The 16,897-nt window shown below is 40.8% G+C and overlaps 1 protein-coding gene across 1 annotated transcript; it reads left to right on the forward strand.

Moving 5' to 3' along the window:
- Positions 1-8,390: 8,390 nt before the first annotated feature.
- LOC143481854 (vitelline membrane outer layer protein 1-like) lies at positions 8,391-10,089 on the forward strand. The gene is made up of 5 exons (XM_076980019.1): positions 8,391-8,648; positions 8,844-8,968; positions 9,199-9,312; positions 9,568-9,749; positions 9,906-10,089. Exons 1-4 carry the CDS (start codon positions 8,457-8,459, stop codon positions 9,746-9,748), a joined length of 612 nt encoding a protein of 203 aa, XP_076836134.1. The 5' UTR covers positions 8,391-8,456; the 3' UTR covers position 9,749; positions 9,906-10,089.
- The last annotated feature ends 6,808 nt before the right edge of the window (positions 10,090-16,897 follow it).

A 16,897-nucleotide genomic window follows, 5' to 3' on the forward strand; every position in this document is an offset into this window, starting at 1 on the left:
ACAGATAAAAAATGGCATTTACAGGGTTGCCAAATTTTCAAGATCGCTTGGAGTGAGATTTGAACCTGGAGGAGGTGGCGAGTGTGAGAGCGTGTGAAGACGGTCGTGTGAAGACGGTCGTGTGTCTCACGGTCAATGCGTGAGAGTTGGCAACCCTGCATTTATCTAAACCAGGTATGGGCAACTTCCATGACAAAGGGGGCCAAAAAATTATCAGCACTATTATTGGAGGGCCACATGACCACGCACTTCAAATAATTGGATATGAAGGACACTACAAATTATTCTCAATAAGAACACATTTTAAATGAATTCAGATCTGTATGTTTATTGCACCAACATACATATATTTTCTGCATATAAATGCATTAACATGTCCTTAATAAGCACCAAAGACAAAACATTTGCTTAATAAAAAAGTGCAAAAAGGAATTTGAACTGAATTTGAACTTCATATCAAAGAAGTGTAAAGCCTGGTATATATATCCGGCATCAAACGTAAATATGGCTTTGCAATGTTGTTCGAAACGATATGTGGTAGTACAAAGAAACACCCCTCAAAAAAGGGGAATGAACATTTACCTGACGCATTTTGATGTTGCTTTATGTTTCAGGTTTGAAAAGTGCTGGAATTTAGGCTAAAGTACTTAAAAATGTTGAAATTGTAACTACTTCGTTTCACAACAGCTGTCTGACTGATCAGGGGTGAGTTTCCCGAAACGTTCTTAGCGCTAAGTAGGCACATTACATTCTATCGCCTGACATGCCAACTTCACAGGTCAATAAAAAAAATATTCTACAGTAAAAAACTTCTTCTGGATTTATACAGTCACTTATGTGGTCAATCAAACCTGCTTGTCAGATCTCTGAGACGATGTAAGAATCAGGAGATACAGCCATAGAAACTAAGACCAATGCACTGTATGCACAGTACATTCTATCGCCTGACATGCCAAGTTCACAGGACAATAAAAAAAATATTCTACAGAAAAAAACCTTCTTCTTCTGGATTTATACAGTCACTTATATGGTCAACCAAACCTGCTTGTCAGATCTCTGAGACGATGTAAGAATCAGGAGATACAGCCATACAAACTAAGACCAATGCACTGTATGCACAGTACATTATCACCTGACATGCCAACTTCACAGGTCAATAAAAAAAATATTCTACTGTAAAAAACCTTCTTCTTCTGGATTTATACAGTCACTTACGTGGTCAACCAAACCTGCTTGTCAGATCTTTGAGACGATGTAAGAATCAGGAGATACAGCCATACAAACTAAGACAAATGAACTGTATGCACAGTACATTCTATCGCCTTACATGCCAAGTTCACAGGACGATTATAAAAATATTCTACAGTAAAAACTCTTCTTCTTCTGGATTTATACAGTCACTTATATGGTCAACCAAACCTGCTTGTCAGATCTCTGAGACGATGTAAGAATCAGGAGATACAGCCATAGAAACGTACAATACATGGGTCATTCCAGGATTTTGGTACATTTCCTGTCCCACCACTTAAATTTCAAATGTACATATCCAAAATATCTAAATGACTATTTTTTTTTAACATTGTACTTGTTATAAGACAAACTGTAAAATTTGGTGGAAAAATAAGCACCTTAGATATTATTCAAAAGACCGAATACCTTTGAACCACCTCAAAAAATGGCCATTTTCTCTTGTCCCACACATTGGGTGACCAACTCCTTTGCCAAATTTAACAATTAAAATAAGCTCTAAATAAATTACTTCCTCTTGTATATTGTTGAAATGCATCTCCTTTACTTATGAAAACAACTTCTTTGGTCTACGTTGTATTGCATGTCACAGTTTTTACACTATTAAGTTGTGTCCCACAACATGCGCGCAGCCCTGTTACCATAAGGAATTTTATCTGGCAGAGAAAGGGTTAAAAATATTTGTGTGCTGGCACAAAGGAATTTGCATCACAAGGACATTTCCTGCCCACATGGCAAGAAAAATGGTAAGTGCTCTAACAATTTTCAAGGTTTTTTTCCAAATATGTTTGTCCAAGTTGTGTGTGTCACTCAGTGAATGCAACCCTGTTCCTCATATTGTAAGACTAATATTGAGTAGAGTCAAAATTTACTTTATACACTTATATAACCATATTTGTCCTTGATCTTGTATACATAGCTAAATTTTACAGTGAGCATCTGTTCCTGGGGTAGACCACAACTTAGCCTAAATTTGCAACCCTGTTAGTCGCAACCCTGTTACTGCATACCAATTTACTGCACACCAATCTAATAACGAAAAAACTGCTTCCATATCTGAGATTGACGAATCAAATTTTTTGATAGTTTATAACCTGTAGATTATAAATATATGATTTTAAATGATCAAATTGAAGATCAAATTTTCAGAAGTTACCACCCCTGAAATGTACCAAAATCCTGGAATGACCCACATTCTATCGCGGCAACATAATGAAACTACCGCTTTATTTTTTTAAGGTGGAAAGGAAAGTGCGAATAAGACACTGGCGAATAAGGAACCAACTTCAGCCTCGTATGCTAGCTTGATTTTGATAAAGCTATGTCGAGTAAACCCTCTTAAAAACAAGTTTTCTGTTCCAACAAATTATTATGTGTGATTATTAATATTGTTATCATGTTAGGATAATGTTGTAAATACGATGTTCATTAAAATGATCTCTAAATCTGTATTACTGGGACCGATATTCAGTCCAGTTGGCATTATTTCCCATAGATACTCTCTCACACAAACTGAATAAATAATGAAACTGAATAAAAATTTAAGTCAATTAAATTTGTCATAATTATTTTTTAAATGAAAAGGTTAATACAGGTTTTTTTTTTTTTTTTTTTATAAATGCCATTTTTCTACACAGATTTCCCAACAAACAAAGAAAATAATAGCTGTACAATCTGTGGGTCAAAAAGTGTGGACGTCTGCCATTTTTCTACACAGATTTCCCAACAAACAAAGAAAATATCAGCTGTACAATCTGTGGGTCCAAAAGTGTGGACGTCAGAAAGGATATGCAGTGCTCACTTCTTGCCCACTGATATCAACCGTACACTGAAGAGGGCACATGTTAGAGAAGGAGCAGTGCCGCAGATTTTCAACCTTCCACCCCATTTGCAGGTAGTATTCCTAACATTTTTACCGTGTTTTTAACTATTAATATTTTTGCTGGTGTCATCCATGTTATCATACAACTTAAGGATGTTATTTCATATTTCTGTCAGCAAAAGCTACCAGCTAAGAGAAGGAGCCATAACAGTGCATGTGCCCTGAGACCCCTTCAATGCAGTGAGCTAAGTACTTCATACATACAGTATGTGTGGTAAGTGTTGTGTTTTATTGTCAGCAACTAGATGGAGCAATGGTTAGCCCATCACTAACCTTTGCTCCGTCCATGACAGTGCTCAGATCTGCATCAAAGATTGGCAGACACCAGAATTAGAACTTCAAACAAGAATTTTTATCATTTATTAGACCTCTTTCTGAGAGCTGCTTTTAAGCTTGGCATTTACAACTAATGATCAAGTATTCTTGATCATACTGTCATTTTTTGCAGGAACATACCTATCAAAATGATGACCAAGATTCCGTTCGCAGCAATCAGGTATCCAAGCTAGGAGAAGACTTGGAAAGGCTCAGGAAGAAGGCAAAAAATGCCAAAGACAGAGAAAAAAGAGCAAAGTCTCTCTGCAAGACTTTGCTGCAACAGCTTTCAGAGAAAGACCTGATAAACTCTGAACTGGAGCATCAGCTGCAGTCATATAGAGGTACATAAACTGCACAGTAAGCATTAAAGGACAGCACAGAATATGGTGTAATCATGTTTTATACAGAAAAACACAAATAGTTTAATTTATTAAATTATGGATACTTCGATACATTGTGGATAATTATGGATACATTCTTCCTTGCTGCAGAAGCAGAAGCTGCATCAGAAGTGCACAAACCTGGTTCTTTTTAAAGGCCAGTAAAGTTCTGAGAAGAATGATTTTGTTTTTTAGGTGGATATCAAAGTTGTGTTGTTATTGTCAGGAAATCTGAACTGCAAAGTAAATATTTTATTAAAGTTGATGAAATTCTGTAGCCAATGAGAAGTGGCTGCAATAAATGATTTTGAAAACTGTATATTGTGTCATGTCAATTTATCTAATTATGTATTTGTGGGAAACTGAATTGTGTAAGCTCTTTTCTGCTACTTGAAGGTGTCACGGTGAGCGGGCCGAGTCGCCACAGGTGGGCGCGCATCCCGGCCAGCAGCCGATCCCAGCACACACCCCCGAGCACGCAACCACTCCCACAGTCACAATCACCAGAGTACTGAAACACCTGTTTTCTATTATGTTGCTGTTTTTAAGCTTGCAGGTCGTACCGGTCCAGTGCTGCACATTGCCGCTACGAGCGTCTCTGGATCCGGCGAGCTTTTCACAAGAGTTCTCTTCCCGTGTTTGCGCTACGAGCATCTCTAAAGCTTCTCTGTTGGTGAACATGCTACGAGCATTACTAAAGCATAGCTGTGTGTGTGTGAACGCGCTACGAGCATTACTAAGGCTTCGCTGTTGTTACTGCTCTACGAGTATTACCGGTTTGAGTCATGGAGAATAAACACCCTACTGTTCCACCCACGTCTCCGGGACCGAATATTAAAAAGACGAAAAACCGGGACAAACCGGGACAGCCCGTGAAAAGCGGGACAGTTCAGGGAAAACCGGGACAGGTGGCAACACTAATCATTATGTGCTGTGGATGTTGTGTGTGTGTGTGTGTGTGTGTGTGTGTGTGTTCAGTTCACGGCAACGAATGACATTAGTATCACACAGGAAAGCACATCATTATATGTAGCAATCCCAGCTGAAGAATGGTCAAAAACTCGAAACTGATGATTCGTTAGATTTATTTGCTGTCTTCGGAATTCACCGTAAGAGCTAGTTAAAATGGAACAAAGTTTGCAATTACCATACAGAACAGTACAGACCATAAAAGCATGTTCAGTGCAAAACAAGTTCACAATCGCTTCTCACAATCACAATCAATATCGGTACAATGTATACTTACTTAAGTGCTCAGACCAAACAGACAACAAAAAAGAAATAAGCTTCTGGCAATTAAGCACCTTCAACTCAGTCAACCATATAAAGTATTTACCTTGTTTGCCATTCAGCTAGGTGCTAGTTTTCCTTTATGAGAGTCCTAACCACCTTTCTTGATGTCGTTTAGCCTTCTTTTCGCGGCAGTGACATAAATACGCTGCACAGCGTCACGAGTGGGCGGTGCAGCAGCAACCACCAAAATAAGAGTCTTTTCTCTTGCATTAATAAGCAACAACAACAAAAAAAACCAAAACAACTGAATATGTCAGATCCTTTACACTCCCACCAAATCACAAATACGACACACTGGGAATAATTTACTAGTCATGAGTGATTTCTCTAGATTAAGGATCTTCGAATGCTAATGAGTTTACATACAACCTGAACCTGAATCAAATATTTCATTGTTAAAGCTAAACCTTAGACTGAGAAATGTGGACGTAAGAAAGTAAGTAAAACATTATTCAGACTCCAACAATAGTACAAGTTTCTGAATTGGATATTCAACTATAGAAAGTGTATTGTTCAGGACTGCTCTTACTGTCCTGATCTGCCGTTCCCACACTCCGCCCGCATGACTTGAGTGAGGTGCATTCATGCAGAAGTCACACTGATTCTGTGCAAGAAACACGGCCAGTCTTTCTGTATTAATTTCATTTAGTGCTCTCTTTAATTCATTTTTGGCCCCAACGAAGTTGCTTCCTTGATCAGACTTGATCTGCCGTACTGTACCTCTTATCGCAATGAAACAACGCAGCCCATTAATGAAGGCATCGGTTGACATGTCAGTAAGCATCTCTATATGGACAGCACGAGAGCAGAAGCAGGTAAATAGGAGACCGTACCTTTTGTGAATGCTTCGACCCTGCCTTGTTAGAAAGGGACCAAAACAGTCCATTCCACAATAAGTAAATGGTGGTGATGGTTTCAATCGCTCTGGTGGAAGGTCAGCCATTTTTTGCTCCTCTACAGGTCTTCTTTGCTTCCTACAAGTGATGCAGTTGTGAATAAAGGATGCTACAATCCTATTGATGCCTGGGATCCAAAAACCGTTGGATCTAATCTCATTTATTGTAAGACCCTTACCTTGATGGCAGACCCTTTCGTGGTAGTGGGAAATTATCATTTTTGTGATGGGGTGATTTTTAGGAAGAATTGCAGGGTGTTTAAATTAGTTAGGAAGCGATGAATTATGAAGTCTACCTCCCACCCTGAGCACACCATCCTTATCTATGAAAGCATTAAGAGAATGCAATTCATGATGAGATGGCAGACAGGTTCCTTTGCTTATTTTCTTCAACTCGCATTGATACACCTCTCCCTGCAGGGCCTTGATTATGATGCATTGTGCATTGTCACGTTCAGTCACAGTAGTTAAGCTGTTAGACGTGTCCTTGTTGATTCGTCTGAGGATGCGAGCAACTGCCTGTGTCAAAAGTTAGACAAACGATCTATCAGGCTTAGATGTTCTGCAGCTTCCGTGTTCAGAGTGTGTACCACTTTGATTTCTGGGTCTCCAATGGGTAGTTCTAAAATAACATCTGATGGAAAGTGCATGTCTTTCTCCCATAAAAACCTGGGTCCTGTGAACCAGTTGGAGGACAGCAGCTCACTGACGGTCAAACCTCTCGAAGCATGGTCTGCTGGGTTTTCTAAGAATTTTCCAGAATTTAAGTCCAAAATTCCACTCTAAGAAGTTTGATAAATACAGGCCCAGGCAAAGAGCCGCATGCGGCTCGCGAGCCGCGGGTTGGCCTCCCCTGGCCTAAGTTTTAACATTAACATTTTTGTCACGTAGGGTTACGCCCCCTTCTCCTCGCTGTCACTCTGGTGTCTCTGTTCCTCGTGGTTCTGTTGTTCCTTGCCCGTTAGCCCCGCCTTGCTTGTTTGTCACCCTGGGCCCGTATTTATCAAACTTCTTAGAGTGGAATTTTGGACTTAAGTGCTGAAAAATTCTTAGATTTGCTCCTACTCACAGAGTTAAGTGTAAGTGCCAGTTATCAAAACTCTCAAGTATAAGAATCACTCTTACTCTCCCGAAAAGTTAAGACTGCTCCAGAGGACTCATAAGTCGTTAAGAGTTGCCACTAGGGGGCTGAGATAGCACTGAGAAGACAGTGACACGTGCGAACCTTCATTTTAGGTACACATTTCAATTTTATAGATATATAAATATGCACACAAATATGCACAATGCACAAATATGCACAATAATTAGGCATTAATATAAGCATGGGTTACATTTTTTTTTCTTTTTTTCGTGCAAGAGTGTAATATTCATGCTGCGATTTTCATACTTTAATTTTAAGCTTTGACTTCTGCCTTGTCAGTTATTGTATGTCATTTGGGAGTGAGTCCTCTGCCAGACTTCCTTCAGACGCTCACTTTTCCTCCGGCCATTCATGACTGGTGGTGTTTGGAAGCGCTGTCAGAGAGGGAGGGGCAGATGGAGAATCTGCGCTCAAGCCAGCAGGGTCGGGAGCACGAGCTTTAATACTGACAGATGCAATTATTTTATTAGCATCACAGTGTTTATGTGCAAATCTAAATAAATTTTAAAAACATTGTCTTTGAGATATACTTTAGAATTTCATTAATGCAGGATCCATTCCACATATCACCACAGTGTCTTCCCCCATGATACGCTGCACCACCTCACAAACTGCGCTAAGAGGCTTGCCCGGTGGTCCTCCGCCTGAATGTGATTCAGTTAGAATGTATGCAGTATCCAAAATAAATCAGAGAAAACATATGAATAACAAAAGAAAGAAGGAAACAAATTTTTTATAAAGATTATTTATTAACTACATAAATACGCTGTGTTATTTTACAAAAATCATGACTGCAACATTATTAAGTTAAATGTGAAGGTATTTCAACATTTTCTGAATTTTATCTTGACATTTCTCAGGAAATATTCTTGAACATGAAATCCGATCCAGTGATTGGTTCTTGCAGGGAGTTTTGAAACGACGTCATCCAGGATCAGCTTTGCGGTACAGCCAGGTGTCGTAAATCAGCTCTGAGACTGACACTTACGAATTGCTCCTACACTTCGCTTAAAGTGAGACTGAGAAGCTTGATAACTAACTTTTAGTCTCAGCTTTTAACTAAGAATTATTTTAGACATAAGTCAATTCTTAGCAGCATTCTTAGGAGTAATTCTAAGAAGTTTGATAAATACGGGCCCTGGTTTCTGTCAGTCTGCCACACCCGTGTTGTAATCGTCCTCAGCTGTGTCTTGTTAGTTCCAAGGGTAGAATAGTGCCCTATAGGCCCTGTGACGCTGCGTGTCTGCAAAGCCAATAGATGACACCGCTCTCAACATTTTCACCTCATCTAGCACCATGCACCAGTTCTCCATCATCACTGTGTCTCTGCTTGGGTTCTTCATTGGGTTAAACAGTGGTGATGAGGGTGGAGGGATTGAGAGGACCAACACAGGACTGATCACTGTGGGTAATGGACAGACCTGGGGATCATGGGGCGATGCAGAGGTGTGTCCACTGGGCACCTACGCTACAGGCTTTAGTCTTAAGGTGAGTGTATCTCACTGGGTGAGATTTATTATCACAGCATATACATTATATACAGTCACATTATATACAGTGCAGAGGAATAAGACAGAGACTGTGTGGGTTCTGCTCTCAGTCGGGTCATGTGCAGCCTTTCCCCTAATTCACCAATTTCCAACGAGTTTTACAAATTGCTTTTGCACTTTGTAACCTTGGCAGGTTGAGCCTTCGCAGGGGTCTGGGGACGACACGGCCATGAACGGAGTTGCCCTTCGCTGTACAACACAACTCTACAATGATTGTTCATATGAGTCCTATTCCACAGTGAGATCTGAAACGGGAAGGTAATTCTTTCATCTCAGATCGAGTTTTGACACGTTTCAGCAATCAAAGATTTTCATTTCAGTCCCTATGTATTTTTACCCTGTTGCCTTTTTGTTTTGTTTGGAATTCCAAAGACACCTGGACCAGGTTGAAGAATGATGATCATTAGCCTCAGGATTTATTAGAATATGGGATTTCTCTAACTGCTCCATCTCACTAATGGCAAACCAGTTGTTCTTGCGTCTTTCAGTTGGGGGAAATGGACCAGAAATAAGTGGTGCACAAATGGATATCTGGTGGCTTTTCAGCTGCAAGTAGAGGGATCTCAGCAGGATGGTGATGACACTGCTGCTAACAACATAAGGTACTCTCCTCAACACATTATATTGAATCTGTAACGTTCGACCCAAGAAGTAAAACGTAGACATGAACATGACTGACAGGAGGGAAGGGGTTATACGTTACAATCTTGTAATTTTGAGTAATAAAATAATTGTAAATGTGTTTAGTGTCTTATCGTGCCAGGGTAATGTTCCAAATGCTTTCTTGTGCAAATTTAACCAGTGATTATAATGAGTGCAGTGAAGATGAATACAGGGCATATTTATCACCTGTCCAGGTTCAAATGCAGTGATGGTGAAGTTCTGGAAGGTGATGGCATGTCCTGGGGGAGCTGGGGGTCGTGGAGCCCAACCTGCCCTGGGACGGGCATCTGTGGTATCGAAACAAAGGTGGAGCTCCCTCAGGGAGACGATGATGACACCGCTCTCAACGATGTCCATTTCTACTGCTGCAGATAAGGTGAATGGCATTTTGGAATGCATGAAAAACTCTACTGAAGTGGTCTAAAGGGGCCCCCGTCTGTTGGGTTTTTGATAAACAGTTGGGGCAGGACAGCTAGCAATCAGGAAATACTAGCGGTCATAAAAAAACATTTTAAATCTCCTTTGTTTCCAGATTATAGGATGCAGTAGTGGCAGATACAGAAGAGCTACAAGTCTGAATAAGCCACTGAACAAACCACAAACTTCATTAAGATGAAAGGGTTGTAGTCACAATTGTGCACTTTACTTCTACACTGTGCTCGTATTTGTTGACAGTATGAACATCAAAATAAAAATGATGGTCAATACTTTGTAAACTCTATATTTGTCATTTTTCAATATGAACTCCAATTCAACAATCATATTTAGCAATAACCCTTAGTTCTTCTCAAAATAACAATATTAATTTTGGTGTTTACACACACAAATTGAAGTGAAGATTAAGTGTCATGTTGGAAGGGGAGATGTGAACTGACTCACTAGAGTTCTTGTTCTGTTTGCTGTTTCTGCAATAGCTAACGAGTTTAAATAGTGGCCACGTCTGGTTTAATTTGCTGCACAATATACAGGCTAGCTAGCACTAGCCTTCACTGGACCAAAATTGGCTTCACTGGACTAAGATTACCTTCTCTAGGCTAACACTGCCTTCACTTGTGTAGCATTAGCATCACTGGGCTAACACCCTAGTTACACCTTGACCATGCTCTTAAATTTGATAAACAAATTAACTCTGTTGTAAAGGAGGGTGGGAGTTTTTCCTTGCCACTGTCGCCTTTGGCTTGCTCATTAGGGATCTGGACCCATATGATTGTAAAGCTGCTTTGTGACAACATGTATTGTAAAAGGCACTATATAAATAAATTTGACTTGACTTGGAGTAGCTTTTATCAGTTAAGAAACATCGCCAAGTTGAAATCTATTTTATCATTTAAGGACCTTGAGATAGTCATACATGCTTTCATTACCTCACGCCTTGATTACTGTAACTCCCTTTATATGGGAGTCTGTCAGTCTTCTTTCGCCCGTTTGCAGCTTGTTCAAAATGCTGCTCCCAGATTACTTATGGGTACAAAAAAGGGAACATATTACACCTCTCCTGGCCTCATTACATTGGCTTCCCATTAGTTATAGGGTCCAATTTAAAGTTTTACTTTTTGTTTTTAAAGCTCTCCATGGTATGGCACCGTGATGCATCAGTGACATGTTACGCCCCCACAAAGGACACTTTGGTCTTCAAATAAATCATTGCTAGCTGTCCCACAGTCTCGTTTGAAACTCTAGGGAGCCCGTGCTTCTTCTGTGGAATTCATTACCCTTGGATATTAGGTCAGTCATAGAGGAATTTAAAAACACTCACATTCCTACATCATTACCTGAACTCAGTACAACACTCACATTCCTACATCATTACCTGAACTCAGTACAACACTCACATTCCTACATCATTACCTGAACTCAGTACAACACTCACATTCCTACATCATTACCTGAACTCAGTACAACACTCACATTCCTACATCATTACCTGAACTCAGTACAACACTCACATTCATACATCATCATTACCTGAACTCAGTACAACACTCACATTCATACATCATCATTACCTGAACTCAGTACAACACTCACATTCATACATCATCATTACCTGAACTCAGTACAACACTCACGTTGCAACCCGGTCTCATTCCCCATGCGTATGAAATCGTACGCAAAACTATGCACTGAAATGCGTACTCATCGGTACGCAGCGAGCCTGCATACAAATGTTACGCCGCTATCAAATACATGTAAATACTCGCGCCGATTCCCGACCAAAACGATCCCTAGGCTATAGTAGGTGTCCAAAATGATCGTAGTATCTACTCTGTACAGTATATTAAAGCAAACGCTAAAAAAGATTAGACATTTGACGTTTTGCGAGTTGAGAGAGGGAGATAGAGACGCACTTCTTGAGCGTAATGCCCAGTGGCACGGACGTAGTTTGGGGGGGGACGGGGGGACATGTCCCCCCCACTTTTTCAAAAGTCGGTTTTGGTCCCCCCCAGTTTTTACAGTTAAAAACAAATATCTAAATAGCGACGAATCTAGCACTAGGACCATGCAGAAAACGACCGCTCTGAGCTCAGCTCTGGTAATACCCCCCCCCCCCCCCCCCCCCCCCCCCCCCGAGAGAGAGAGAGAGAGAGTGATAGAGATGTTTCATAGTTTAAGGATTGTGTTTGGCTACTTTTCTTTGTGTAGAGACAAACGAAATTTTCACCTAAACGTATTCATTCTTTTATTCTGTTTCTGGTTCTTCTCGGGTTCTGATACGCCTAAATGAACTGATTAGTATCCAAGCTTAAATAATGATGGATTAAAAAAAGATTAGACATTTGACATTTTGCGAGACCACCTATGGAAACATCCCAACATATGTATTTTATGTGCTCAGACAAAGACTCTTACTGTGAAGTTCTGCACACATTGGTAAGGTTGCTATCCAATTTGAGCATGATTGCGACCATCGATATCAAGGATTTGAAGCGAAGATTGTTTAAGGGCACTACAATTCATACAGCCTGAAGTGAAAGTGAGCGCCTCCCAGCTGTCGGACTGTGTGCACTTCCGCCCAAGTCACTGGACACAGAATCACAGCGCTAGTGATGGGCAGACGAGGCCTCATGGGTGTATGGCACATTTCCCCAAACTGTGTTGACACAGTGTTGAAACAGTGTTGCTGTATCACTTAATGGCGACATCTACTGGATTTAAAGAGTCATTGCAGGCAACTTCAATAAAAACGGGAAACGGACTGAACAAGGTTCATTCACAAGTTTTTATTTAGAAACATCAGCTGCTTTAAAATATTTGGGCTCAGACGATTGCGCCGTTTACATACAATTTCTCCTGCTTTTGAAAAGACCCTTTCACAGGGCACTGATGATGACGGCGTACATAGATATTTCATTGCCAGTTTATATAAAGTAGGGTAATGAAGTCTTTGTGTTTCCCAGTATTTTAATGGATCCTGTGATCTTGGTGTGTTCGCCTCAGAGATGTACCTTTGTACCTCAATAATTGAATCAGTGGTGACATTTGATTTGGACTGGCTCTCCTTGACGTCCATGTCCAGCTGCTGCCACAGGTTGTCATCTGATGAATAAATGTAATGCATCTACATTACTAATTATGTATTTCTAATCACATGGAATGATTTGCAAGAATAATAAAATACAAATAAACACAATTAACAATCATGAAATACCTAAACTGGGAGCAGACATTTGAGTTGAAGGTCCAGCTTGGTCATCTTCCATTTGTGTTGGTATAGCCTCTCATTTCTGTTGCGCACTCAGATTTTAATCGTTTCACTGCTTCATTGGCTTTTGACGCACTTAAGAATGCCATCGTCTTGAACCGAGGGTCCAACAGTGTTGGTATTGTCATGACACTTAATGACTCCAGGTTGCACAGTGTTTCTAGCAGTCTTCTTTTAAGGTTTTCCACAAGATTAATAGCAATTTCCGTTGTTACATTTAATGCATTTCGTTGCAGTGAGTGGTGCAACATTTTAAGCATTGGGATTACTTTTGATCCAGACACTCTTTTTTCCTCAGAGAGCTCCACTGTTGCTTGATTAAATGGAGCAAGCACACGCAGCGTCTCCTATTGTAAGTGCCAATTTTAATGTAACATTATTTGAACATTGTATTTGAAATGTGTGTTACTGTAACCAATCTGTGGACAACAATTATAATAATGACGAATAACTCAGTTGATCATTACGTGAAGGAATTTAATGTTGGGTTTGGTAGCAATATACTACCTGTACCTGATAACCTTGTTATCGGGCTGGAGCGTACCTCACAAGATGTAGTCACTCAACAATTTTTAACAATTAAACAGTATGACTAAACACCCTTGCAATTGCATCAGTTATTAATATACAGGACAATATTCGAAACCACATAACAATACATCTCAACTGTCAGATGGGAATGTCCAAAGTACATGACAAGTGTCCTTGGATAATTACACCAACATTTCTGTTGATGTCGAGTTGTCAGATTTGTAATAAAAATAAAATAAAAAAATAAATAAAATAAAATAATGAATGTGTGTGTGTGTGTGTGTGTGTACTTGTAGAATGTCCAGAACACTGAGGAGCGTTGTAGACTGCTCTTTGCTCAATCCTCTTATCCGACGTCTCACTCCAAACACAGTCACAGCAATAACTTTACAGCAGGCTAACAGGAGGGTGAAAAAGCACAATTAGCACGACGGTTGCACATACGACCAACAACGTCGTGATGATCTTTCTCATTTCGCGCCGAAAGTAATCTGACAGGCGCGCTTTGTAGCACACTTACAAAAAATAATCACAATAACAAAATACCACAAAGTTAACTCAACTATATATATATACAGACCACATTTTAACATTAACAAAGTTAAGCTAGATATTTTTGTTCAACAGAGTTAACTGAATTGACTAGCGACAACTAACCAACTCCTAGCATGTAACCAAAATTATTACTCTTGTTAAATTGAACAGATTAATACAAAAATAATATCCACAGTCACATTGTTTCATATTACAACACACTACATTAATATTTACTCAACAACATAGAGTCTGCTCACCTAACAGGAGGGTGAAAAAGCACAATTAGCACGACGGTTGCACATACGACCAACAACGTCGTGATGATCTTTCTCATTTCGCGCCGAAAGTAATCTGACAGGCGCGCTTTGTCCTCCAGTGACGTTCTTTCCAATCTACCGTAACGCAATCCCCATACTCGCAAACTGCACTAGTATACAGTAAACTGACGCAAAGCTCTTAAAGGGCCAGCATCTATTTAATAATGGCCTTGATCATTTTTAATGAAATTCCATGTAGGTTACATCCTCCCCCACTTAGAATATGACGCCCCCGTCACACTCTATAAGTAAAGAATGAATCAAGTCCGCAATCTGTTCTTGCCATGACATCAAGAGATCATAAATCTTTGACTGAGGTGAAGATGTATCAACCCTGTGCTGTCTACACCCAACATGGTAATCTGTCAGATAAGATGGAGGAACTCGTTTCCTCTGTGGTCTACCCCGTGGTGGGGTGGGGCTTACTACCCACTCACTCTCAGATGATCCTGAAAGATCCATTACTAAATTTGGTGCTTCATTATTTAGAGACCTCTGAGAGGGGGTTGCAGCTCTCTCAGCTGAGCTCATATTCCCTTCTTCGGAAAACAGCAACTCAAGGGTGTCATCAGGCTTCTGTGCTGCGGAAACATCAATAGAGTCTACTTGCTGCTTTTCATTTTCTCTCGTGTCTTGCAATGATGCATTACACTCGTGAACATCCATTCCAGCTTCTAGGTTTACTGGTAAGAATCCACAGGGAAGCAGCAGATCACGATGAAGAACGCGTTCTCCCCCTGCTCCATTCTCCTGCTTTACCACATACACTGGAAGATTCTCATCAGGCTGCCGGACCACCACATGGACGGCAGGTTCCCATCGGTCGGAAATTTTATGCTTCTTCCTCAGGCCCAAATTTCTTATAAGAACACGGTCACCTTCCTCCAGAGGCATAGCAGTGACTTTTGCATCCCAACGCTGCTTATTTAGTGCCTGTCTCTTCGCCATATTACTGGAAGCCAGGTTGTAAGCATATCTAAGCCTGTTCTTCAAATCCCTCACATACTGAGAGTGTGTTTTTGGGTTATATCCCCTTGGGTTGGTACCAAAGCAGAGATCTATTGGAAGGCGTGGCTGTCGGCCAAACATGAGGAAGAAAGGCGCTTCTCCTGTCGCATCGTTTCGCGTACAATTATAAGCATGTACTAAAGGCCTGACATATTTCCTCCACTCTTCTTTCCTCTTTTCCTCTAAAGTACCTAAGAGGTCAAGAAGCGTCCGATTGAACCTCTCAACTGGATTTCCCCTAGGGTGATAAGGGGTAGTACGTGACTTCACTCCAGAAAGTGCACACAGTTCTGCTACTACTTCTGACTCAAAGCTAGCTCCTTGATCACTATGCAACCTGCGTGGAAACCCATAATTACTTATGAAATTTTCCCAGAGAACTTTTGCCACCGTCTTGGCGGTTTGGTCTCTTGTAGGATACGCTTGTGCATATTTTGTGAAGTGATCCGTTACAACTAGGATGTTACGTGTATTACTTGAGTCAGGCTCTAAGCTCAAGAAGTCCATGCATACGAGCTCTAGAGGGGCAGATACCTGAATATTAACCAGTTTGGCCGCTCTTTGCACATGCGACTTCCTCCTTATACACCTCTCACATGTTTTGCACTTAGCTTCAATATACTGAGCCATTTTAGGCCAGAAAAATCTGGCTCTGGCCAGCTCTATCGTTCTCTCTATGCCCATGTGACCAGTTTCATCATGGACACCATGGAAGGCTCTTTCTCTGTGGCTGCTTGGTATAACCAGCTGGTAGAAAACATCCCCACTAGAATCATTAACCTTGCGGTGTAATACTCCATCCTTTAACAGGAGTTTTGTCTTTTCTCTCAAGAGCAATTTAATTTCTGGATGATGAACATACACTTCTGGGGTCTCCTGAGGGTTCTCCAACATCTCTATTAGGTAGGCCAAACTGGAATCCTCCCATTGCAACTGTCTCCAGTCTTCTGCGGACATCCCAGGAAGTGTTTCTTGACCTGGCCAAAGGGCCGGATCCAGTAGGTCGTCAGGAACGGCTCCCTCACCACACAGTAATGTTTCTACTGCTGGAATTGCACTATTAACTTCCTCACTTCCCCTTGGCGATTCTGTGAGAACATTAGCGTTGTGGTACATGCACAATGTACCTATCGCTTCTCCATCATAGACACTGTATTCTGAGGGCCGTGGGCTGGCACATTTTAACAGCTGAGCAATCCTTTGATCCAGTTCATCCGACTCCTCATCTGTCAGTGGCTGTCCACAAGGCCTCCTCGAAAGCCCATCAGCATCCGCATTATGCCTCCCAGACCTATAATGGATGTCGAAGTTGTAGATTGACAATGCTGCGAGCCACCTATGACTCGTAGCATCCAGTTTGGCACTCGTCAACACGTATACCAGTGGGTTATTATCTGTTAGCACCTTGAATTGAGCTCCATACAGATA

This window comes from Brachyhypopomus gauderio, chromosome 18, assembly GCF_052324685.1.
Source record: "Brachyhypopomus gauderio isolate BG-103 chromosome 18, BGAUD_0.2, whole genome shotgun sequence".
Taxonomy (NCBI): Eukaryota; Metazoa; Chordata; class Actinopteri; order Gymnotiformes; family Hypopomidae; genus Brachyhypopomus; species Brachyhypopomus gauderio.

Coding starts and splice junctions, on each gene's coding strand:
- LOC143481854 (XM_076980019.1), top strand. CDS start 8,457: ATGCACCAGTTCTCCATCATCACTGTGTCTCTGCTTGGGTTCTTCATT. Junction 8,649..8,843: donor CTACAGGCTTTAGTCTTAAG/GTGAGTGTATCT, acceptor TAACCTTGGCAG/GTTGAGCCTTCGCAGGGGTC. Junction 8,969..9,198: donor GTGAGATCTGAAACGGGAAG/GTAATTCTTTCA, acceptor TGCGTCTTTCAG/TTGGGGGAAATGGACCAGAA.